Genomic DNA, 26,469 nt, shown 5'->3' with positions numbered 1-26,469 from the left:
TGGAGCAGAGATGGTTAAGGGCCTTGCGCAAAGGACCAACTGTGGCAGCTTGGTAGTGCTGGGGCTTGAACCCCCGACCTTCCGATCAGTAACACAGAGCCTTAACCATCAAGTATCTCACTGCCCCCCACCAAGCCACCACTGTCCCCCATCAAGTTACTACCAAGCCACCACTGCCCCCCACCAAGCCACCACTGCCCCCCACCAAGCCACCACTGGCCCCCACCAAGCCACCACTGCTCCCCACCAAGCCACCACTGCTCCCCACCAAGCCACCACTGCCCCCACCAAGCCACCACTGCCCCCCACCAAGCCACCACTGCTCCCCACCAAGCCACCACTGCCCCTAGACAACTATAAAACATGGAAATTAAAAATAGTGAATCTTTGGGACACTGGGGATTGGATAACAGTGAAAAAAACTGAAAATAGGGAGCTTCAGAAATGGGAAAACAATTCAAAGAGGGAACGAGGAGGCTAGAACTTGGATGCTGGGAAGCACTGGGAAATTCAGGCAAAACATGAAAGCACATAACATTAAAAATCTAGGAAAGACTGGCAACAAGGGAACAGTGGGAACAACACACCTATGGAAACGTTGAGAAAATATATAGCTTATGTATGAGAGTATGAGATCACAAGTATGTCTAAAAGTACTCAAACTTTAGTCCTCAATCTCTTTCTGAATTTGTTTTTCATAACATTATTAACTGTCTAGTAAATGTGGGCGTGGTTTACATGGCTCCGTGCTGCACTCGTCCTCCGTCATGTTAATTTCACTGTGATTGTGGGGATTTTTACCATCACAAACAGAAATTGCTTTTGTTTACACCTCTATTCTGTCGCTCTGTGGGACAACAGGCCAATTTCCAGCCGTCCAAATCGTCCTGTAATCACGGCGCAGCGGGTCCGAGCCATGATTGCGTGTCTTATTTTTGCGAAAGGCCAACACTTTCCGAGATAAGAGTGCTCGTTAGCCAAAATGGCTAAAACCCCTGCTTTAGTCGCCCTCTCGTTCTGCAATGATGGAAATTTTCATTACGAGGCGAGGGGGAGATAAGCAGCACGAAATTGAAAAATCAACTCGATGGCTTTGAGGAGTGTTATTAGGAGAAGTCCAATCTGCATGCTAATAGAGAAACTAGCGTCCTGTTTAGGGTCGGGTGCTCGGTCTGAGAACAGTTCTGGATTGATATTAGTGAAGAATGATGGAGTCTCGTCTGAGAAAAGTGATTGGACAAAATTTGGGATTAGTGTCTGAAATAAAAGCGGACTTTTGTTGAGCTCTCAGACATCTGTACCCTACTTCCTTTCCCACTTTAATGAGCCTGATCAATCACTCGATTTATGTCCATTTTCTTCTCTTTTCGATTTACTGATACTCCTCACTAATAGTGATTTATTGTGTTTATCCCTGGCCAATCAGCAGGCAGAATGGGGCTGCTAATCGCGGCTGATCCAACAGCTCGCCTCTTCACCAGGCTCTTGAGTGATTAAGGCGTTTTAGTCGTTATTACCGGAGAGCTTTCTAATTCTAAATGGAAAAAAAAGCAAGCATGCTGAACGTGTGTTTGAGGAAGGAGATAACGACGCAATGTTAATCGATGTGATACACAATTCCTCTCTCGGAATTATCAGGAGGAAACAGTTTCTCCAGCAGGATTTGTGCACAGTAGCAGAAGAGTTTGGCAGGAAATAAAGGCCCTGGGTTTGGATCCAAGTCTGAGTTGAGGGATCACAGGATTAAAACATCACCCTGCTGACTGAATTCCGGTACCGGAAAACTGAAAATTCCAACAAAATCAGCAGGGGGTATAATGTACAGTACATCGAGGAGATAAGTCAGGTGTTCTTTATTTAGAGACAATTATTTATTTTTTTAAACTGTGTGAGGGTTTTAAAAAATATAGAAAAAATATCCCAGTTTTAAAGGAGCGGTTTGTAATTTGACCTGTTTCACTCTGCTGTCTAAGAGAGGTATTACAGCTGCAGTGAACTGTAACAGTTCTTTAGCTTCTATATATACTGTATACACCCGGAAAAAAAAAAAAAAAAGTCATGTAAGTATTTTTGTTTGTTTGTTTTTTGCTGGGGGTGTAAGAGACCAAAATCACTCAGAGTCACTCCCATTGCCATATCTGGACTCAAAGACACTCCCACAATTCTCCTGTATGATCTGAAAGGCTCACTTACTCAGACCTGCTCTCATTTCCTTATATGGAGTCAAAGACACACCCACAATCTCCATGTATAGTCTTTAAGACACGCCCACTCGAGCTGCTCTCATTTCCATATGCAGATTTCATGCCACACTTCAATTTCCATCCATCCATCTTCTACCGCTTATCCTTTTCAGGCTCACGGGGAACCTGGAGCCTATCCCAGGGAGCATCGGGTACAAGGCGGGGTACACCCTGGACAGGGTGCCAATCCATCACATACACATTCACAGACCCATTCATACACTACGGACACGCCAATCAGCCTACCATGCATGTCTTTGGACTAGGAGGAAACCAGAGTACCCAGAGGAAACGCCCGCAGCACAGGGAGAACATGCAAACTCTGCACACACAGGGCCTGGCGGGACTCGAACCCCGGACCCTGGAGGTGTGAGGCGAACGTGCTAACCACTAAGCCACTGTGCGGCCTATTCAATTTCCATATACAGACAAAGTGACACGCCCACATCTCTCATGTATTGTCTTAAAGATGTACCTATTAAGGGCCACACTGATTTCTATATTTGGACTCAATGCCACATCTATATTTTCATATATGGATGCAGTGACATGCCCGCATTGCCCGCATTTGCTACCTCACAAACACGCCCACTCAGAGCCACTCTCATTTCCACAGATGAAATCAACTACACACCCACATTCTATTTGTATAGTCTTAAAGTCACGCCCACTCAGAGCTGCACTCATTTCCTTATATGGACTTGAAGATAAGCCCACTTTCCCCATGTATGATCTCAAAGACACACCCACATTCCCCATGTATGATCTCAAAGACATGCCCACATTACCCATATATGATCTCAAAGACACACCCACATTCCCCATATATGATATCATAGACATGCCCATATTTCCCATGTATGGTCTCAAAGGCACGCCCACATTCCCCATGTATGGTTTTAAAGGCACACCCACATTCCCCATGTACTGTATGGTCTTAAAGATACGCCCACACTCCCCATGTACTGTATGGTCTTGAAGACATGCCCACATTCCCCACCTATGGTATTAAAGCCATACCCACTCACCCACTTTAATTTGCATATGTGGGCTCAATTTCCTTACATGTGATCAAAGACATTCCCACATCCCTGTCTTTTGTCTCTGCTAGTTCCTCATGTTAGCCTCAGAGCTCTTACACCTTAAGAAGTGTGGGGGGTTTTTTTAAGCTCCAAATAAAACTCCAGAATGTTTTGGCTCATCGATTGTTTTTAAGTGGAACATTTGTGCAAAATAGATTCTTCCCTCCTGAAGCATCCCTTTAATGAGCAGAATGAAGTAAAGAGTGTGCGGTTCTCAGCATCTGCTTAACGAGCGCAGTGCTTCTGGAGCTCCAGCCTCCTGGAAGAACAATGATCTCTGATTGAAAGCCACTCAGCTCTCTAGCAGACGGAGGAACTCGTCACCACGGGGTCAATTGGGAAAGTTTCATGGTGATTTTCTCATAATGGAAGGTCCCGCCTCTTTCCTTTTTCTCTCTACTTCTTGTTCGTCCTGTTTGACCTCTGTCTTCATTTTAATTTCTTTTCAAAAGGAAACAAAACTCAATCAGGCATTCGGAGTCGAGGTGTGGGGGGTCGCTTGATATTTTTTCTTTTCGTATGCACATTCTGTGTTTGGAATAATTACAGCTTTCACCTCCTATAATTCACCCACAATACAGCTGCTAATGTGAAATTCTGATGATCTTAGTCGTCTGTAATCAGCACTCTTTCTCTTCCTGAACTTCAGATAACTGCATTTTTTCCATTGATATTGTTATTTGCTCCTGTAGACGGGGTTAGGGTGTACATGGAGCAGTAAGTGCTAGCCATGCTAGCTCCAGCGCACCACTATAAAATCCTTGTACTGGTGTGTGATGACATTCATTCCGTTACGGTATAAAACAAGTTAGCCTCAGTCCATTTTGTAACCTGTAACATAAAAAAAGAAGCTCATCAATGTCATGTGAGTTGAGACAATTTGGTATTACGGATTCCATTGTTCTTATGATCATTGCTAATAAACATTAGACAAACTAATACATTAGACAAGTATATAGCTAACGTCAGGTAAATGTACAGTATTTATTAGCGATGCCAGCTGAAAGGGGAAAAATATGAGCTAGGCCTACACTGAAGAGTAAAATTTAACACTTTAAAATAATTGTAATGTTAATGAGAGTTAGAAAGTGATTAAAACACTGTTTGCATTCTCAAATGGTAATGAATGTGCATACGGGGTTTTACGGTAACCGACAGGCGTTTGGGGGGATATTCTACCACTCATCTATTTTACAATGTACACACTAGAAATGTACAGATTTACATCTTTACATGTTCACTTTTTTTCTTAATTATTAACTGCACACAACGTCTTTCAAAGAAATTGTACATGTAAACATTTTTAGTGTCTAAATCTTAATGACATAATGTTTTTATAGCACACGAGTGGCAGCTTTTCCCCCAAAGTGCATGGTGTTTCACCCTATATTTACACACACCCACACACACACACACACACGCGCACGAACACACCGAGCTCTGCCTTAGACAACAGATTACTGAAAGGATGATATTGAAAGTGTTCAGTATTTTTACCCCATTCCCTACTATCGATATATCACCACCTCTTTCTCTCTCTCTCTCTCTCTCTCTGTCATTATGGTCGCTCCACTCATCCGTGCCTAATTAATTACCAGGCTAATTTAAATTTCTCAGTCGGAGAGAGAAAATCGCGTCCAGAAACGTACTGGTGCTTTAAAAAGAGCAGCATTAAAGCCTCTCAGAGCCTCCAGGGTTATTCTGTATTGTTGGGGATTTAAAGCAGATGGCCCTGTGTGTGTGTGTGTGTGTGAGAGAGAGAGAGAGAGAGAGATGGCCCAGTCGAGTGAAACATTCACAGCTCAGTGTGTGTGTCTGAGGGAATTATTTGTCACAAACCTGAGTGAGGTGTGTGTTTGGTCATCTGTATATGATATAATTAGAGGAACTGTGTGTTAAAGTGTGTTAGTGTGCATTTGTGTGTGTTTATTAGTTACTTTTGCCCCCCCCCCCCCAAATCTAACCAGTACCTCACCGTGGTGTGGGGTTGAACACCAAGTAGAGGATTGCTCCTTGAAGCTATATCACCAGTGAACAAGGCTTCAGCTGAAGTATGACCGTGGGCGTTAAGCAGGGAGGGCAGGTTCAACTGAGAACCCTGAAAACAGTGGCTAACGCAGGTGGTGTCCTTTTGAGCCTGGGGTTACGGGGTGAACTGCAGGGCAGCAGCTGTGGCTGGTGTATGGAAGGTGGATGAACTCCATAGTGAGTCAACGGTTTCCTCACACATAGAGACAATACATCGTCTTGACTGCATGTCAATGGTGTCAGGCATTAGGCAGCTTTTTTCCACTTTAGTTGGGATGAGCTGGCAAACCTCATGCGAAACGGAGACAGGCTCAGGATGGAGCTGGAAGTCTCTAGTTCGTGATCTGCACGCGTGCGGCTCTGGTCAGATGGCCGCTGGAACCTGGGTCAGGAACAGCAGGCTCCTTTGGCTCTCAAGTGGCTGAGCAGTCCTATTCAGAACCTGCACTGCTCACCCCACACGAGGAGGGACCTAGAAAAGGTGGTACAAACATTGTCTGTTCCACTTCCCTCGGACAGGCTCCGCTCCTGTCGGGGCATCCCCCAAAACTTTAAACATAATTTTGCTACATGGAACCTTTGAACACTACTCGACACAGATTCTGAGAGGCGCCCGTGGCATACTGCAGTAGTTGCTGTGAATCTAAATAGATACAATATCGACATTGCAGCTTTGAGTGAAACTAGGTTGCAGAATGAAGGATCACTCACCGAAGTTGGCGAGGGCTATACCTTCTTCTGGAAAGGTCTCCCAGCAGATTCCCGACGAATTCATGGCGTTGGTCTTGCCATCCATACCTCTCTGTTAAAGCAACTTACAGAGACTCCAGTAGCTGTAAACGAGAGATTAATGACGCTGCACATCCCACTGATCATACTCCCACACTAGATCTGACGATCCAACCAAGAACAGCTTTTACGTAGCTTTTCTTTTACCATGTCTGGAGTGGGGTCATAGGACAACACAGGATTGGAAACCCCAATGACAGTGGCCTTTGTCTACTATGCACCTGTGCTCAATTCGAGCTAACAATCACCAACACCTTATTCCAGCAAAAATTGTATAAAAAATAATCAACAAAAGATGCATCCTGGATGCATCCTCGATCCATGCACTGACATTTATTGGACTATGCGATTGTACATGCATGAAGTCTTGTCAACTAGAGCAGTGTGAGGTGCTGAATGCTGGACAGGCTGTTCAAAGACAGAAATCTAGACAATGTCTCAAAGTTAAGTCTTGCAACGATCTTACTATCAGAAGTGCACTTTCCAACACAACTTCCACCAAGTTGCAATCCCTGCATGATCCTGCTCTGTCTGAAAACAGGACCGTATCTTCACTTACTGAAGAATGGTCGAAACTCACCATGATCATCATTGAGGCGTCCGCTGAGTCTCTAGGCTATACAACAAGGAGGCATCGTGATTGGTTTGATGAGAATAACGCAGAAAAAATTAAGCTCCCTTACTCCACTGGCCAAGCTGTGCCGATGTTCGTAACGACTGGAGATATGTTCACAATCATGTTCAGAACGAGTTGCAGCAAATGTCTGAAATGTCTGGTGGGTAGAGACTGCATGAGAAGTCCAACAATTTGCTGATACAAAAGACATGCACAACTTCTATGCTGCCGTTAAGGCAGTCTGCAGTCCAACACATCATTCTGGCCACCCAGTAAGGTCAAAGAATGGTTCCCCTCTGTTCAAGGGTCTAAATGACATCCTCCTGCGGTGGGCAGAACATCTGAGAGAACTGCTCAACTGCGTCAATCCTGTTGATCGTTCCCTACTTGAAAAACTTCCGCAGCTTCCACCCCTGACTAAACGTGATGCCTGTTCATCTTTACATGAGCTATGAGAAGCTGTGAAGGGACTAAAAAATAAGGCTGTTGTCCCACAGCAGTCCTGCTGAAATCCTTACACATGGAGGCTCTTGTCTTTTGCATCATTTTATTACCAGCGCTTGGACCTCTGGCAAAACATCATCATGATATATAAATGTAAGGGAGACAAAGCCGACTGCAGCAACAGCAGAGGCATCTCACTTCTCTCTACTGCTGGTAAAGTACTTGCTCATGTCATGCTTAGCCACCATCTTTCAAATGTGGCGGACATTATCCTTCCAGAATCTCAGTGTGGCTTCAGGCACAACCGTGGAACTCTAGACATCTTCGTTGTGAGACTGCTACAGTAAAAATATAGAGAGCAGCACAGGGATCTGTACCTAGCATTTATAGCCCTAACAAAGGCCTTCGACACAGTGAATAGAGAGCTGCTGTGGGATACGTTGGGGAAATGCGGCTGCCCTCCTCGTTTTGTATCAGTTTTACGTGACTTTTATGATAGTATAATGGCAAGAGTCATCTCAGATGGTCTTGAGTCAGAGCCCTTTGAAGTCCTTGTTGGTGTTAAACAAGGGTGTGTACTGGTTCCAGTCCTCTTCCATTTATTCCTGGCAGCTGTGACATTTTTGGTCCGCAATGGCATCTCCAGGGGTGACAGTATCCAGTTTAACTATGGCCTTAATGGCAGCCTCTTCAACCCTCATCATCTGAAAGCCAAGTCAAAAGTCATGACATCATCACTGTTTGAACTCCTGTATGCGAATGACACTGCTTTGGTCAGCCACACTGCTGCTGGTTTGCAGCAAAACCTCAATGTCCTTGCCGCTACATATTAGAGGTCATAGAGGTCCTCTCAGGTCTCTCGCCCGAGTCGGCTGTGTCCTGTCAGCCTTTCTTCGATCTCGGTTACAAAATCAACGAAGTTTAACAATTTACTTTCCTACTGGATTAAATAAGTGAAAGTACTAAAGTATTAGGTAAAGTACACAAGCTGTAAACAGCTGAAAGTGAGCACGACGCCATGGTCTCTCTGGCATGGCGTCAGGTGTGTGCCGGAGAGTGGAGCTCAGGTAGAGGAGGTTCTGTTAGTGGTGGGAGAGCAGGTCAGGTGTGAGAACATCTACTCTGCCTCCTGGATGAACAAAGCAGTGGTGGTGTTCCTAAGAAAACAAAACCTCTTCAAAAAACTGATCCAAACTGGAATATGGGTGAAAGGAGCCCCAGTATCCCCTCGGTCTGCCCCTGCAACACAAGTCGTCATCTCTGATGTGCCCCCATTCATTCAAGACGAGGTAATAACGAAGGAGCTGGCCCACTTCGAGAAGTTCTCCAACACAGTGAGACTGATTTCACTTGGCTGTAAAAAGTCGGCAGTGAAGCATGTCTTGTCTTTTCGTAGACAAGTTTTTATGTCTTTGAATAGTCAAGACAATACACATAATGTGAATTTTAAATGCAAACATGGGGAGAGCAGCTACATCGTGTTACCACAGAATGTCCGAGGTGTTTCGAGTGTGGGGACGTCAGACACAAGAAGTTTGTCTGTCTGCACAGAGCGTCACAGCCATCTAGCTCAGTGAGCGACTCCAAGCTACAGCAGCAGTAACGCGGGGACAGTCAGCAGGAGAGCACCGGGGAGCCAGAGCCTGGAGTTAACGACACACAGTGTGGTGATGCATCAGAGCCAGATACTGAAAAGGTCAGTGACAAAAACAACAGTCTCCCTAACACCGACTCTATCTCCTCGACTAACGCTTACAATTGTGCTGATGTGGATGTTACCGTAAACATCACAGACGGTGAAGGTGGTGTTAGAGCTAAACCTGCTGCAGATGTTAGTGTTAGTAACGACTCCGGCCTCAATGACTGCACTGACCCTGTGAAGCAGCAACAAAAGAAGAAACCACAGAGCCCACATAAGAACACACTTGGACAAAAACACACTGCTGAGTTTAAAAACAATAAAGATGAGCTGGAAACATGGGGAGAAGAAGAGAATCATCCAAACAGTCACAGCAGGAGAACCAGGAGCTACAGGAGAGTAACCGCTTACAGACATACAGGAGGCAGAGCTCAACCCAGATCAGCCAAATACTTTAGACTTTTCAGAACAGCCTGAACAACTGTACACCACAGAACAGATAAACTGGGTTTTAGAACGGAGTAAAGGAAAACGGAACATCTCACTCACAAACTACAAAGAAAAATGAATCAAGTCTGCACAAAACACAACAAAAAGTGAAAACCTGAACATGCTGTCACCACAGAGATGGTCGGATTGAGGAAATGGATATCAGCTGCAAGAAAGGCTTCATTATAAACAGCACTGTGGACTTTTATACCAATCTATGACTATAATGGATTTATAGTAAGACTGGGGGGCGGTTCCTGGGTTGAGGGTGTGGGTGGGGGGTCTGATGGGATTCTTTAAAAAAACACACACACACTGTCTCTCTCTCTTTCTCTCTCTCTCTCATGCTCGCTCCCTCTCTCTCTTTCTCTCTCTCTGTCTCTCTCTCTCTCTCTCTCTCTCTCTCTCTCTCTCTCTCTCTGTCTGTCTCCCTCTCTCCCTCTGTCTCCCACTCTCTCTCTCTTTCCCCCTCTCTTTCTCTCTCTCTGTCTCTCTCTCTCTCTCTCTCTCTCTCTCTCTCTCTCTGTCTGTCTCCCTCTCTCCCTCTGTCTCCCACTCTCTCTCTCTTTCCCCCTCTTTTTCTCTCTCTCTCTGTCTGTCTGTCTCCCTTTCTATCTCTCTGTCTGTCTTCCTCTTTCTCTCTCTCTCTCTCTCTCTCTCTCTCTCTCTCTCTCTCTCTCTCTCTGTCAGATCGATAGGAATTACATTTCTGCTGCCATTTTTGGTCACTGTAACTGGAGAATGTTCCCATCGGATCTTTCTGTATTTATTTTTTGCAGAGTGACCGTGACATCGCTCTGTTTCTGATCATCTCATTCATCGGAGAGAGAGAGAGAGCGAGAGACAGAGAACGACTGATCAATAATGAGTCTATGCTTTTGTATGCATGCATGTGTGTGTGTAAGGGAGTGTAGAGAGGAATACCCTGTACTGCAGTTTCAGCACCACGGACAGCGCATGTTTCAGTATAAACACCAATGAAGCTGGGGTACCGTCACTTTTACATGTTCACTAATCCAGGAGAAGGAATGAGAGATGGAGAGCGGGAATGTGTTTGTGAGGATGGAGAGACAGAATGTGTGTGTGAGGATGAAAGATGGAGGTGATGATGTTGATGCATATTGATACGCAGATGATGTGTGATGCTGAAGAGTGTGTGTGTGGGTGTGTTTCTTTCTCTCTCTTTCTCTCTCTCTCTCTCTCTCGCTCTCTCTTTCTCTTTCTCTCTAATGGAGGTTCTCTTTGTGTGATGTTATCTGGCGGTTTTCGTGCTGAAAGCATCTTGGCTCCTTGTGGAGCGCAGTGAGAACACAAACGCCTTGAGTGCACTAAAAGCTTCAGCTTGAATAAAAAATTGCAGTTTATTATTTCCTTTTTATATTCGGTTAATAAGGAAAAGCTCGGATGAGAGAAAAATACAAAGAAATTCAATGATGAAGATTTTGTTGTTCATCTGCTGATAAGGATGTTCCTCTTTACACGAGCTGAACAATTCCCATCCTTTTAATATCCTCCTCCTGATAAAGGCAGAATAGTGCACTTCTCTTGCTTTTAGAAGCCACACAATGACATCTTTAAGCACGAAACGGCTGCAAAAAGGATACAGAGCCTGCAGGAATGAACGCGTGTTGTGATTTGTGACACGCCCGCACACTCCCCAAGGATAGTGCAAACACAAATCGATATTCCAGACCTCCAGCTGTGTTCCATACATAACAAAGGATGTTTGACATGTCCTTTGATTTAAAGCAATAAAAATATATGTCTTTAGTTATTTTTAGGGAAAATGAAACTAAGGAAAACTGCAATCTAAGTTAATCTGGAAAATACAAATGTATAAATGTTGTAATAAAGTGAACTCTGCAACTTACGTAAAGCAGGAGACTTGAAAACCAGCAAATGCTGAAAACTAGTGAATGCTGAAAGATAGGAAACACTGTAAACTACGGAATATTGTAAGTTAGGAATGCAAAAATTTAGGAATATATTAGGAATCTGTTAATGCTGTCAAAGAGGAAATAAAATAACTAGGGAATATGGAATGCAAAAGAACAAGAGAACAAATGAATAAACAATGAAAGCTAGGAATGCTATGAAATAAAAGGAACTATGGAACACAAAATTGGAAAGTAGGAAAACTGAAGAATGAAGAAACTAGGGGCACTGGAAACTCAGGAATGCTGGTATTGGAATGCTGAAAATGGGAAAACAAAAGGTAGGGAATAGAAAACTAAAAACACGAAAACCATGGAATGCTACAAATAAGGGAAAAGGAAACTGGGGATGATTTGAAAATAAATGGAAATGCTGAAAACTAGCAGCATTATTAAGGAAATTAAGGAATGGTGGAAATCAGGAATGCTGGGATAACTGGAACTATGGAATGCCAAACAAGGACCCTAGGACATACTGGAAACTGGGTAATGTCTGAAGCTAGGAATAGGAAACATCAGAAGCTGGGGAACACAGGGCTCTGAGAAACACTGGGAAATCGGGAACCCTAGAAGACAATGCAGAGGAAGGAGGGGATTGCAGGAATAAAGCACTATCACTAACATAGCCTGGATTTGAAGACTTCCCTTTGGTTTTGGCCCTGAGTGTGGGAAGAGCTTCTGGTGTTCCACTTTCATCAGCACTGTTGTAAACGAAACATTTGGATCGGGAAATTTTGAACATTAACATTCAGGAAACATTACGGTATTAAGCGTAAGTAAACAGACTGCACACTTGAGTCTTGTTACAGAATGTAGGATCTGTCACACATCATCGCTAACTTTATTATGGAATAATGATGGATTGGGTATCAGGGAAAGCCATCACTCCGAAAACAATCACCGCCGAAAGCAGGATGAGAATGATCGTGTGTAACGGTTTTATTAAATAACACAGGATGGGATAAAGAAGAACAGTTTAGAAAGAACAAGTGTATGCTTACAGTTCAACTCGAGCAACTGATCGATAATCTTAATCCATCAGAGAGAGAGAGAGAGAGAGAGAGAGAGAGAGAGAGAGAGAGGTAGTGTAATGGAAACTGGGTAACACTGGAGATTAAATTTAGACAAGTAGTGGAATACTTGGGGAAATGAAAATTGGATATAATAATGCCAGGAAACAAGAAACCTGGGAAATATTGGAAAATATGGAACAAGAATATTAGGAAAACTGGAAACTAGGAAGTATAATAAAATTGGAAAACTGGACTCTAGAGAACATGTGAAAGGAGGGAATCTGTTAATCTGCAATGCTGTGAAATTAAGGAATACTGTGCAACAGAGAATATTGGGAAATGGGGAACATTAGAAATTAGGAAAACTAGTTACTGTGAAACAGTAGAAACATGGGGAAAGACTGAAAGCTGAAAAAAATCAAGTTGGAAATATGGAAAATGTTGTTTTTAAAAACACACAAGATAAATCGGGGACACTGGAAAATGAAAAACACAGAAAAATGAAGGAATAAGAGAACTAGGAAAACTGGTGATGGAACATGATGGAACAAGGCAACCACTGAAAATGGGAAACTTACTAACATGGGAATACTGGAATTTAGGGAAAATAGAAACAAGGGGAACACTATGGAACACTAAGGAACACTAGGAACCTGGGAGGTGAACAGTTATTTCAGATCTGTTCAGAGATAAATTAGTTTATCAGTGATGTGATGCTGGTCACGTGACTGATGACTAATATCAGGTTTTTTGGATTTCTCCCGCTACAGAGGGGTTTCATACGGGGCGCCGTGAGGTTCTGCTCAGAAGGGTGTTTTTGGCATTTTAGGGGGTTTCAAGGACACACAGAGGTGTGAGTGTAAAATGAACGCAGTGTGAGTCCTCATCAGCAGGGCTGCTGTAATTATACACACACACACACACACACACACACACACACACACACCTCATCTCATTTACACCTAAACACATTCTCAAGCACACAGAGTACCCAACTGTTCCTCCACAGGATTCCTCAAACCCCCGTGTTACTGGAAAATTAGAGAACACTGAAAACTAGAAAATACTGGAAACTTGGAAAAACTTCAACCAGAGAAGAGTGGAAGCAGGAGAACACTGAAGATTGGAGAACCATGCAAATTAGAGAACAGTGGGAACTGGAGAAAAAAGCTAAATGGAGAATCATAATAACTGGAGAAGACTGGAGATTGGAGAACAGTGGAGACTAGAGAATACGGGGAACTGGAGAACAGAGAGAATTGGAGAACAGAGGGAACTGGAGAACGGTGGGAACTGGAGAATAGATGGAACTGGAGAATAGAGGGAACTGGAGAACAGAGGAAACTGGAGAACAGAGAGAACTGGAGAACAGAGAGAACTGGAGAAAAGAGGGAACTGGAGAACAGAAAGAACTGGAGAAAAGAGGGAACTGGAGAACAGTAGAAACTGGAGAACAGTAGAAACTGGAGAACAGTGAGAACTGGAGAATAGAGGGAACTGGAGAAGAGAGAGAACTGGAGAACAGTGAGAACTGGAGAATAGAGGGAACTGGAGAACAGTGAGAACTGGAGAATAGAGGGAACTGGAGAAGAGAGAGAACTGGAGAACAGTGAGAACTGGAGAATAGAGGGAACTGGAGAACAGAGGGAACTGGAGAAGAGAGAGAACTGGAGAACAGTGAGAACTGGAGAATAGAGGGAACTGGAGAACAGAGGGAACTGGATAACAGTGAGAACTGGAGAATAGAGGGAACTGGAGAATAGAGGGAACTGGAGAACAGAGGGAACTGGAGAACAGTGAGAACTGGAGAATAGAGGGAACTGGAGAACAGAGGGAACTGGAGAAGAGAGAGAACTGGAGAACAGTGAGAACTGGAGAATAGAGGGAACTGGAGAACAGAGGGAACTGGATAACAGTGAGAACTGGAGAATAGAGGGAACTGGAGAATAGAGGGAACTGGAGAACAGAGGGAACTGGAGAACAGTGAGAACTGGAGAATAGAGGGAACTGGAGAACAGAGGGAACTGGAGAACAGAGGGAACTGGAGAATAGAGGGAACTGGAGAACAGTGAGAACTGGAGAATAGAGGGAACTGGAGAATAGAGGGAACTGGAGAACAGAGGGAACTGGAGAAGAGAGAGAACTGGAGAACAGAGGGAACTGGAGAACAGAGGGAACTGGAGAACAGTGAGAACTGGAGAATAGAGGGAACTGGAGAACAGTGAGAACTGGAGAATAGAGGGAACTGGAGAACAGTGAGAACTGGAGAATAGAGGGAACTGGAGAACAGTGAGAACTGGAGAACAGAGGGAACTGGAGAACAGTGAGAACTGGAGAATAGAGGGAACTGGAGAATAGAGGGAACTGGAGAACAGTGAGAACTGGAGAATAGAGGGAACTGGAGAACAGTGAGAACTGGAGAATAGAGGGAACTGGAGAACAGAGGGAACTGGAGAACAGTGAGAATTGGAGAACAGAGGGAACTGGAGAACAGAGGGAACTGGAGAACAGTGAGAACTGGAGAATAGAGGGAACTGGAGAACAGTGAGAACTGGAAAAAGATTAGAATTTTAACTAATGCAATTTAAAAGATATATTTTAAAGATTTAAGGGAACAGAAAGGTGAAACATTGTTATTTTGTAAAAAAAAATCAGTGACAGAACACAGAACCTATGGAACACTGGGGTTTAGGGGAAATGGGTTATTTCCAGAGAAGTGAGAACTCAGGAACTAAATCCAGCCTCTGTTGCTGAAATGCCAGCGTAGGGGATGATGTGTGTTACTGCAGAGGATTAAGCAGTGTGTGTGTGTGTGCGTGTGTGTGTGTGTGTGTGTGTGTGTGTGTGTGTAGTAGTGAGAGTGGTACTGCGCCTCCTGCTAGAGTGATAATTGGGTAAAGCTTTTACACTTTCATAAAACCAGGAGAAGCAGGTGATGGGATTTGGATACGGCTCTCGGAATACTGAAATGTCATTTTTAGAGAACAGTATTTTCAATTTAAAGTGAGACAGAAACAACAGGATATTTATGACCAGTCGTTTATTAGCAACTAACATGGTGTGTGTGTATATATATATAATGTATGTATATTTATTTATTTATTTAAAATAATCTTTTCATTCAATAAAAATTTTATGTAAAAACAAATTTTATCTGAGATGAGTAAATTGTTTTCCGGAATAAAGGCGAATCTAAAAAGAGCAGCGTGCTGTTTATGGATTTCTGTATTCCTGTTTTTGTGTTGTTGTTCACTGGAGCTCTTTTCATAAGTCTGCTGCTTTGTTAAGTGTGTGTGTGTGTGTGTGTGTGTGTGTGTGTGTGTGTTTGTGATGAATCACTCAATAGCAGCTTGAAGGAGGTGTGTAAAGGCCAAGCGCTGACTTTAAACACAGATATAATCAGACATCTCTGGCTAAGATTCTTTTGTGCTCCAAAATCTTGTTTAAACACACACACACAAACACACACACACTAACTTTAAAAACTGCATCTTTAAAAACTGCATATTCACCTCATTATTATTATTAATAGTAGTAGTGGTAGTAATAGTAATGAACTTATTACTTAGGTCTTTATTAATTAATGTGAATTATTTATTAATCATTTATTGTTGTTTACATTTAATAAATTTGAATGGATCTAAAATTCAGATTAAATATTAGAATATACCAGAAAGTAACATTACGGGAAACAGGAGAATAAAAAAATACTCACCAACAAACACCAACATTCTCCATCACACACCGACATTCTCCATCACACGCCGACATTCACCATCACACACCGACATTCTTCATCGCACACCGACATTCACCATCAAACTCACATTCTCCATCAAACACCGACATTCACCATCACACACCGACATTCACCATCACACACCGACATTCACCATCACACACCGACATTCACCATCAAACACCGACATTCACCATCACACACCGACATTCACCATCAAACACCGACATTCTCCATCACACACCGACATTCACCATCGCACGCCGACATTCTTCATCGCACACCGACATTCACCATCACACACCGACATTCACCATCACACACCGACATTCACCATCAAACACCGACATTCACCGTCACACACCGACATTCACCGTCACACACCGACATTCTCCATCACACACCGACATTCACCATCAAACACCGACATTCTCCATCACACACCGACATTCTTCATCGCACACCGACATTCACCATCACACACTAACACCGACATTCACCATCACACACCGACATTCTCCATCAAACGCCGACATTCTCCATCACACGCCGACATCCACCATCACACGCCGACATCCACCATCACACGCCGACATTCACCATCACACGCCGACATTCACCATCACACACCGACATTCACCATCACACACCGACATTCTCCATCACACACCGACATTCACCATCAAACACCGACATTCACCATCAAACACCGACATTCTCCATCACACACCGACATTCACCGTCAAACACCGACATTCACCGTCAAACACCGACATTCACCGTCAAACACCGACATTCACCGTCACACACCGACATTCACCGTCACACACCGACATTCACCGTCACACACCGACATTCACCGTCACACACCGACATTCTCCGTCACACACCGACATTCACCGTCACACACCGACATTCACCATCAAACACCGACATTCACCATCAAACACCGACATTCACCATCACACACCGACATTCTCCATCACACACCGACATTCTCCATCACACACCGACATTCACCATCAAACACCGACATTCTCCATCACACACCGACATTCTCCATCACACACCGACATTCACCATCAAACACCGACATTCACCATCAAACACCGACATTCACCATCAAACACCGACATTCACCATCACACACCGACATTCACCATCACACACCGACATTCACCATCACACACCGACATTCTCCATCACACACCGACATTCACCATCAAACACCGACATTCACCATCAAACACCGACATTCACCATCACACACCGACATTCTCCATCACACACCGACATTCTCCATCACACACCGACATTCTCCATCACACACCGACATTCACCATCAAACACCGACATTCTCCATCACACGCCGACATTCTCCATCACACGCCGACATCATTCACCATCACACACCGACATTCTCCATCACACGCCGACATTCACCATCAAACACCCACATTCTCTGTCACACACCGACATTCACCATCAAACACCGACATTCTCCATCACACGCCGACATTCTCCATCACACGCCGACATCATTCACCATCACACACCGACATTCTCCATCACACACCGACATTCACCATCAAACACCCACATTCTCTGTCACACACCGACATTCACCGTCACACACCGACATTCACCATCAAACACCGACATTCTCCATCACACACCGACATTCTCCATCACACGCCGACATCATTCACCATCACACGCCGACATTCTCCATCATCTCCGTAGGTGTTTGATGGAGAGTGAAGGTGTTTGATGGAGAGTGTAGGTGTTTGATGGAGAGTGTAGGTGTTTGATGGAGAGCGAAAGTGTTTGATGGAGAGCGAAGGTGTTTGATGGAGAGTGTAGGTGTTTGGAGAGTGAAGGTGTTTGATGGAGAGTGTAGGTGTTTGATGGAGAGTGTAGGTGTTTGATGGAGAGTGAAGGTGTTTGATGGAAAGTGTAGGTGTTTGATGGAGAGCGTACGTGTTTGATGGAGAGCGTAGGTGTTTGATGGAGAGCGTAGGTGTTTGATGGAGAGCGAAGGTGTTTGATGGAGAGCGAAGGTGTTTGATGGAGAGTGTACGTGTTTGATGGAGAGCGTACGTGTTTGATGGAGAGCGTAGGTGTTTGATGGAGAGCGTAGGTGTTTGATGGAGAGTGAAGGTGTTTGATGGAGAGTGTAGGTGTTTGATGGAGAGCGTAGGTGTTTGATGGAGAGCGAAGGTGTTTGATGGAGAGTGTAGGTGTTTGATGGAGAGTGTAGGTGTTTGATGGAGAGTGTAGGTGTTTGATGGAGAGCGAAGGTGTTTGATGGAGAGTGTAGGTGTTTGATGGAGAGTGTAGGTGTTTGATGGAGAGTGAAGGTGTTTGATGGAGAGTGAAGGTGTTTGATGGAGAGTGTAGGTGTTTGATGGAAAGTGTAGGTGTTTGATGGAGAGCGTACGTGTTTGATGGAGAGCGTACGTGTTTGATGGAGAGTGTAGGTGTTTATGTGAATATGGTCTGTCCTTTCAGCAGCACTTTGATGCTCATTAGCACAGGCAGGTGGTAATTACACTCTGATCTTCATCGTTCAGCCCCTCACATCACACACTTAATAAAGAGATACTTTCTTTTGTCCTAGTTTGTGTGTGTGTGTGTGTGTGTGTGCGTGCGTGCGTGTATGTGTGCGTGCGTGTGTGTGCATGTGCGTGTAATTACAGCTCTCTGAGTCTTTAATGTAAAAATCTGACTCACTGTGAGAGAGAAGCTAAACTGTACAGGTGCACATTAGCACTGTTCAGAGAACTCTCTCTCTCCCTCTCTCTGTCTCACACACACACACACACACACGTCCTCCTCCACATTCCCAGAATTCAGCTCGGCCGCCCACGTCCTGAACGAATAATTTAACGTGTCACCAGGAGCTGCTGTCAGTCCTGATCATCCTCAACCCTCCTCCTGCTGATGTTCTCTCTACACAACCCTCTCTCTCTATCTGTCTGTCTGCCTCTCTCTACACATCCCTCTCTCTCTATCTGTCTGTCTGCCTCTCTCTACACAACCCTCTCTCTCTATCTGTCTGTCTGCCTCTCTCTACACATCCCTCTCTCTCTATCTGTCTGTCTGCCTCTCTCTACACATCCCTCTCTCTCTATCTGTCTGCCTCTCTCTACACATCCCTCTCTCTCTATCTGTCTGTCTGCCTATCTCTCTCCATTTTTATCTGTCTATCTCTATACCCCCCTTTCTTTTTTTGTCTTTCCTTTTGTCCTCCTCTCTTCTATCTGTTTCATTTTCTTCTCTCACACTCTGTCTCTATCTATCTGTCTCTCCTTATCTTTTATTGTCTTATTTTTCATCTCTCTGTCTCGCTCTCTACCTGTATGAAAGAGTGAATAAAGTCAGCTGTGTAAACACTTCACCCCAACACTAATTAAAACCTGTCATCGACGAGGACAAACATCATGACGTTCATGAGGACAGCACGGAAAAAACCCCTCAGTGTACACACACACACACACACACACACACACACACACACACAGAGCTGTATTTATTTTCCACAGTGACTATAAGAGCATCAAGTTTTAAAAAATGAACTATATAGCATTTATGTGCACTATATAGTGAATAGGGTGTGTGGTTTGGGACACGCCCACAGTGCACTGATGATGGTGTTTATGTGGACTATATAGTGAATAGGGTGTGTGGTTTGGGACACGCCCACAGTGGACTGATGATGGTGTTTATGTGGACTATATAGTGAATAGGGCATGTGGTTTGGGACACGCCCACAGTGCACTGATGATGGTGATTATGTGGACTATATAGTGAATAGGGTGTGTGGTTTGGGACACGTCCACAGTGCACTGATGATGGTGTTTATGTGTATTATATAGTGAATAGGGTGTATGGTTTGGGACACGCCCACAGTGGACTGATGATGGTGATTATGTGGACTATATAGTGAATAGGGTGTGTGGTTTGGGACATGCCCACAGTGGACTGATGATGGTGTTTATGTGTATTATATAGTGAATAGGGTGTATGGTTTGGGACACGCCCACAGTGGACTGATGATGGTGATTATGTGGACTATATAGTGAATAGGGTGTGTGGTTTGGGACATGCCCACAGTGGACTGATGATGGTGATTATGTGGACTATATAGTGAATAGGGTGTGTGGTTTGGGACACACCCACAGTGGACTGATGATGGTGTTTATGTGTATTATATAGTGAATAGGGTGTGTGGTTTGGGGCACGCACACAGTGGACTGATGATGGTGTTTATGTGGACTATATAGTGAATAGGGTGTGTGGTTTGGGACACACCCACAGTGCACTGATGATGGTGTTTATGTGGAGTATATAGTGAATAGGGTGTATGGTTTGGGACGCGCACACAGTGTTTCATGGTGTTCTTCCTCCACCATTCTCTCTCTTCTTTCTCGTGTGTAATTATCCTCCTCTCGTTGTGAATAATAACAGACTGAAGCCAATGGAGAAAACCTCACAAAGTCATAAAGATCACAGACTGACACAATCGGGATGGAAATTATTTTCAACTTTCTGACATCGTGTTCTTGGCCAGTACTGGTCGTGAAGCCAACCTCTAGACTGTTTCTACGGTAACCGCTTACAATTTCAGTGGGAAAAAAGTGTGAAATATGAAAAAGTTACCAAACTTGAACAAACAAAACACACGATGGACAAGCAAACAAACATCCAGCTGAACTGTCTCATTGGGTGTGGCCTAATATTCTAATTAGCACACTTGATTGACTAACCAACTATTACCTTAGCTCCACCCTTTTTACTTGGCAAAATCGATGTGATTGTTTCTAGCAGCCTGGAACAGTGATGAATCAGGAATCAAAGTTTGAACTGAATCATTTAAGTGCGTCATCATGACGATTACTTTAAGGATATCTTCCTCAGGATTCATACAGTGTAATGAATGATAACTGACCTGTCTGTCTCTCTGTCTGTCTGTCTCTCAGCTCGTGCCTGGCTGTAGATTGTAGCGATGAGTCGGCGGGAGGCGTTAGTGGGGAACCCGGTGCCAAGTGCTGTGCCAGAGGTTCGGGTCAACAGCACCGAGTCCTCCTCTCCCGGAGCGGCCGCGCCCAAAGATGAGGCTTTCTCTAAACTCAAGGACAAGTTCATGAACGAACTCAACAAAATCCCACGTGAGTCTGAAACACACACACACACACACACACACACACACACACAGCACACACACACACACCACACACACAGTGATGGTACCCCGGTTTCATTGGTGTATATACTGAGACTTGCGCTGTCCGTGGTGCTGAAACTGCAGTACAGGGTATTCAGCCCCCCCCCACACACACAGGATACTGGAGGATGGAGAGCTGGTAAAGAGAGAGAAATTAGAGATAGTGAATAAAAAGGGAAAAATGGACAGAAAAACAGAGAGATAAAGAAAAGATATGTACAGAATAAATAGAAAAGAAAGACACAGTAGATAGACAGATTTAAGAAAATAGAAAGAGGGAGTAAAAGTAAAGTGAGACAGAAGTGGGAAACGACTGTAAGGAAGGAACAAAGAGACAGACACATAACGAGTAAGAGAAAAATGAGAGAAGAGACTGTAAAACGGTGAGGCAGAGAGCGAGAGAGAGAGAGAGAAAGAGAGAGAGCGAGAGTGGAAGAAAAAGAAAACAAAGGTTTAATGAAAGAGGAAGTGAAAAAGTAGAAAAGATTGGTGGGAAGGAAAGGAAAGACACGATAGAAGTAGTGAAAGAGAGACAGGGATAAAAGCAAGAGATTAAAAAAGAGAGACAAACAGATAGACAGGAGTAAGAGAGAGAGACAGTATGAGAGAATGGAAAAAAAGAGGAGGAACCTGATGGAAAGGTAGACAGATAGACAGAGAGAGGAGCAGATATACTGTATAGAGGGAGAGAGTGAGAGAAAGAGAGAGAAAGAAGGAGAGACACAAAGAAACAAAGAGCGAATGACTGACAGAATGATATAAAACAGGGAGAAGGTGAAACGAAGAAAAATTAAGGGAAGAGAAAGTAAAATAAGAACAGAACCTGAGAGAGGCAGTCATGGACAGAGGGAGGGAGAGAGAGAGAAAGAGAGAGAGAGAATCATCAGTGTCCTTGTGATTCAAACAAAATGAAACAGCTTCATCAATCGTTTTATTTACATTGTACAAACGTAGCGGATGAATGGATCAACCTCTCTCTCTCTCTCTCTCTCTCTCTCTCTGTCTCTCTCTCTCTCTCTCTCTCTCTCTCTCTCTCTCTCTCTCTGTCTCTCTCTCTCTCTCTCTCTCTCTCTCTCTCTCTCTCTGTCCATGTCTGTCTCTCTCTCTCTCATCTCTCATCTCTCTCTCTCTCTCTCTCTCTCTCTTACTGTGTGTGTGTGTGAGTGTGTACTAAATTCCCCATAATGCTGTTTGGTGTTCTCAGATCACGTAGGTTGAGAGTAAATATAGCGCAGTGTGTCTCTCAGGCAGGAAGTGATGCTGATTAAAGCACGATAAAGCTGAATGAAGCGTGATGAAGTGGGCGTGGCCTCACTGTGACTGAGGCAGTCATGTGTGTACAGATACAAGCAGAGTTTCCACTCACATTAGCGCTGTTCTCTCTCTCTCTCTCTCTCTCTCTCTCTCTCACACACACACACACAGTGTATTACATACATCATGTATGAAGGTAGAAGTGTTAAATGGCAGTTCAATATCGTTTCCCTAACATGTGAGGCTGATTTTACCATCACAGCACTGAATATCCACGGAAATGTTAGAGAAAGAGAAGGAAAGTGTCCTGAGACCTTTACACACGCACATACACACACACACACACACACACACACACATTAATGATCACATTGCTTTACTGTAGACAACTCTAAAATAAAGGGTTGCCGAGTTGGCCTCAGACGGATAAACCCCTTCTGAGAGCGAGCCAAGAGACACTCCATTATAGTGCCTTAAATTACTGTTTTAGTCCCCCAACTCCATCACACACACACACACACACACACACACACACTACTCTGCCACGGTCCAAAATTCCACCATTTTCCCCAAATGTACTCCATCCAATCGAGGCTAATGTTGCTAACAGTTAATGGAAGTGTATGGCCTCCATTTTAGCATTGTTTAGCATGTATGACTTTCCAGCGTACCCTGATCCTGATCATTAAAGTGTTACTGCAGAACCTGAAGGACACGACATTATAATTCATGATCTGAGGCCTTTTTTTTACTCATTACATTGTAAGTATTTAGCATCAGTATTTAATAGTATGAGTATTTAGTATTAGTGTTTAATAGTGTGAGTATTAGTGAGTATTTAGCATCGGTATTTAATATTGTGAGTATTTAGTGTCGGTATTTAATAGTGTGAGTATTTAATACTGTGAGTATTTAGCATCATTATTTAATAGTGTGAGTATTTAATATTGTGAGTATTTAGTGTCTGTATTTAATAGTGTGAGTATTTAATATTGTGAGTATTTAGTGTCTGTATTTAATAGTGTGAGTATTTAATATTGTGAGTATTTAGTATCAGTATTTAATAGTGTGAGTATTTAATATTATGAGTATTTAGCATCATTATTTAATAGTGTGAGTATTTAATTGTGTGAGTATTTAGTGTCGTTATTTAATAGTGTGAGTATTTAATATTGTGAGTATTTAGCGTCAGTATTTAATAGTGCGAGTATTTAGCGTGGGTATTTAATAGTGTGAGTATTTAGTGTCGGTATTTAATATTGTGAGTATTTAGCGTCGGTATTTAATAGTGTGAGTATTAAGCGTCGGTATTTAATAGTGTGAGTATTTAGAGTTGGTATTTAATAGTGTGAGTATTTAATATTGTGCGTATTTAGAGTCGGTATTTAATGTTGAGAGTATTTAGAGTCGGTATTTAATAGTGTGAGTATTTAATATTGTGCGTATTTAGAGTCGGTATTTAATATTGTGAGTATTTAGCGTCGGTATTTAATATTGTGAGTATTTAGCGTTGGTATTTAATATTGTGAGAATTAAGCGTCGGTATTTAATAGTGTGAGTATTAAGCGTCAGTATTTAATATTGTGAGTATTTAGCGTCGGTATTTAATAGTGTGAGTATTAAGCGTCGGTAATTTAATATTGTGAGTATTTACCATCGGTGTTTAATAGTGTGAGTATTTAGCTTCGGTATTTAATATTGTGAATATTTAGCGTCAGTATTTAATAGTGTGAGTATTTAGTATCGATATTTAATAGTGTGAGTATTTAGAGTCGGTATTTAATATTGTGCGTATTTAGCATAGGTATTTAATATTGTGAGTATTTAGCATAGGTATTTAATATTGTGAGTATTTAGCGTCGGTATTTAATAGTGTGAGTATTAAGCGTCGGTAATTTAATATTGTGAGTATTTAGCATCGGTGTTTAATAGTGTGAGTATTTAGCGTCAGTATTTAATAGTGTGAGTATTTAGAGTCGGTATTTAATAGAGTGAGTATTTAGCGTTGGTGTTTAATATTGTGAGTATTTAGCGTTGGTATTTAATATTGTGAGAATTAAGCATAGGTATTTAATAGTGTGAGTATTTAGAGTTGGTATTTAATGTTGTGAGTATTTAGCATCGGTATTTAATATTGTGCGTATTTAGCGTCGGTATTTAATAGTGTGAGTATTAAGCGTCGGTAATTTAATATTGTGAGTATTTACCATCGGTGTTTAATAGTGTGAGTATTTAGCTTCGGTATTTAATATTGTGAATATTTAGCGTCAGTATTTAATAGTGTGAGTATTTAGCGTCGATATTTAATAGTGTGAGTATTTAGAGTCGGTATTTAATATTGTGCGTATTTAGCATAGGTATTTAATATTGTGAGTATTTAGCGTCAGTATTTAATAGTGTGAGTATTAAGCGTCGGTAATTTAATATTGTGAGTATTTAGCATCGGTGTTTAATAGTGTGAGTATTTAGCGTCAGTATTTCATAGTGTGAGTATTTAGAGTCGGTATTTAATAGTGTGAGTATTTAGAGTCGGTATTTAATAGTGTGAGTATTTAGCGTTGGTGTTTAATATTGTGTGTATTTAGCATCGGTGTTTAATAGTGTGAGTATTTAGCGTCAGTATTTCATAGTGTGAGTATTTAGAGTCGGTATTTAATAGTGTGAGTATTTAGAGTCGGTATTTAATAGTGTGAGTATTTAGCGTTGGTGTTTAATATTGTGTGTATTTAGCATCGGTATTTACTAGTGTAAGTATTTAGCGTCAGTATTTAATAGTGTGAGTATTTAGCATTAGTGTTTAATATTGTGAGTATTTATCATCGGTATTTGCTAGTGTGAGTATTTAGCATCTGTATTTAATAGTGTGAGTATTTAGCGTCGGTATTTAATATAGTAAGTATTTAGCGTTGGTATTTAATAGTGTGAGTATTTAGCATTAGTGTTTAATATTGTGAGTATTTATCATCGGTATTTGCTAGTGTGAGTATTTAGCATCTGTATTTAATAGTGTGAGTATTTAGCGTCGGTATTTAATATTGTAAGTATTTAGCATTGGTATTTAATAGTGTGAGTATTTAGCATTGGTGTTTAATATTGTGAGTATTTAGCATCAGTATTTAATATTGTGAGTATTTAATGTCGGTATTTAATAGTGTGAGTATTTAGCGTCTGTATTTAATATTGTGAGTATTTAGCATCCGTATTTAAAATTGAGAGTATTTGGCATCGGTATTTCATAGTGTGAGTATTTAGCGTCGGTATTTAATAGTGTGAGTATTCAACGTCTGTATTTAATAGTGTGAGTATTTAGCGTCGGTATTTAATAGTGTGAGTATTTAGCGTCAGGATTTAATAGTGTGAGTATTCAACGTCTGTATTTAATAGTGTGAGTATTTAGCTTTGGTATTTAATAGTGTGAGTATTCAACGTCTGTATTTAATAGTGTGAGTATTTAGCTTTGGTATTTAATAGTGTGAGTATTCAACGTCTGTATTTAATAGTGTGAGTATTTAGCATTAGTGTTTAATATTGTGAGTATTTAGCATCAGTATTTAATATTGTGAGTATTTAATGTCGGTATTTAATAGTGTGAGTATTTAGCGTCTGTATTTAATATTGTGAGTATTTATCATCGGTATTTCATAGTGTGAGTATTTAGCGTCGGTATGTAATAGTGTGAGTATTCAACGTCTGTATTTAATAGTGTGAGTATTTAGCTTTGGTATTTAATAGTGTAAGTATTTAGCATTAGTGTTTAATATTGTGAGTATTCAACGTCGGTATTTAATATTGTGAGTATTGAATGTCTGTATTTAATATTGTGAGTATTTAGCGTCGGTATTTAATATTGTGAGTATTTAACGGAACGGGGAGTTCCTTTCAGCGTTTTATGTTTAAATGCTCTTGTAGTTGTCTAAGAGTCGCCAAACTAAATTTTATTGTATTGTATACACTGACAATAAAGTACCTTAC

At 42.2% G+C, this 26,469-nt stretch overlaps 1 protein-coding gene across 3 annotated transcripts in view; it reads left to right on the top strand.

The window, feature by feature from the left end:
• Positions 1-26,469, top strand: part of LOC128623099 (synaptotagmin-1-like) — a 71,257-nt gene that overhangs the window by 27,551 nt on the left and 17,237 nt on the right. For all 3 annotated transcript variants that reach the window (XM_053649986.1, XM_053649985.1, XM_053649987.1), the window contains exon 2: positions 20,999-21,187. In XM_053649986.1, coding sequence (XP_053505961.1) covers positions 21,025-21,187 — 163 coding nt within the window. In that variant the 5' untranslated portion in view covers positions 20,999-21,024. The remainder of the gene's footprint in view (positions 1-20,998; positions 21,188-26,469) is intronic.

Source organism: Ictalurus furcatus, chromosome 19 (genome assembly GCF_023375685.1).
Source record: "Ictalurus furcatus strain D&B chromosome 19, Billie_1.0, whole genome shotgun sequence".
In the NCBI taxonomy this organism is placed as follows: Eukaryota; Metazoa; Chordata; class Actinopteri; order Siluriformes; family Ictaluridae; genus Ictalurus; species Ictalurus furcatus.
This window is presented reverse-complemented; position numbering and strand designations above follow the sequence as displayed.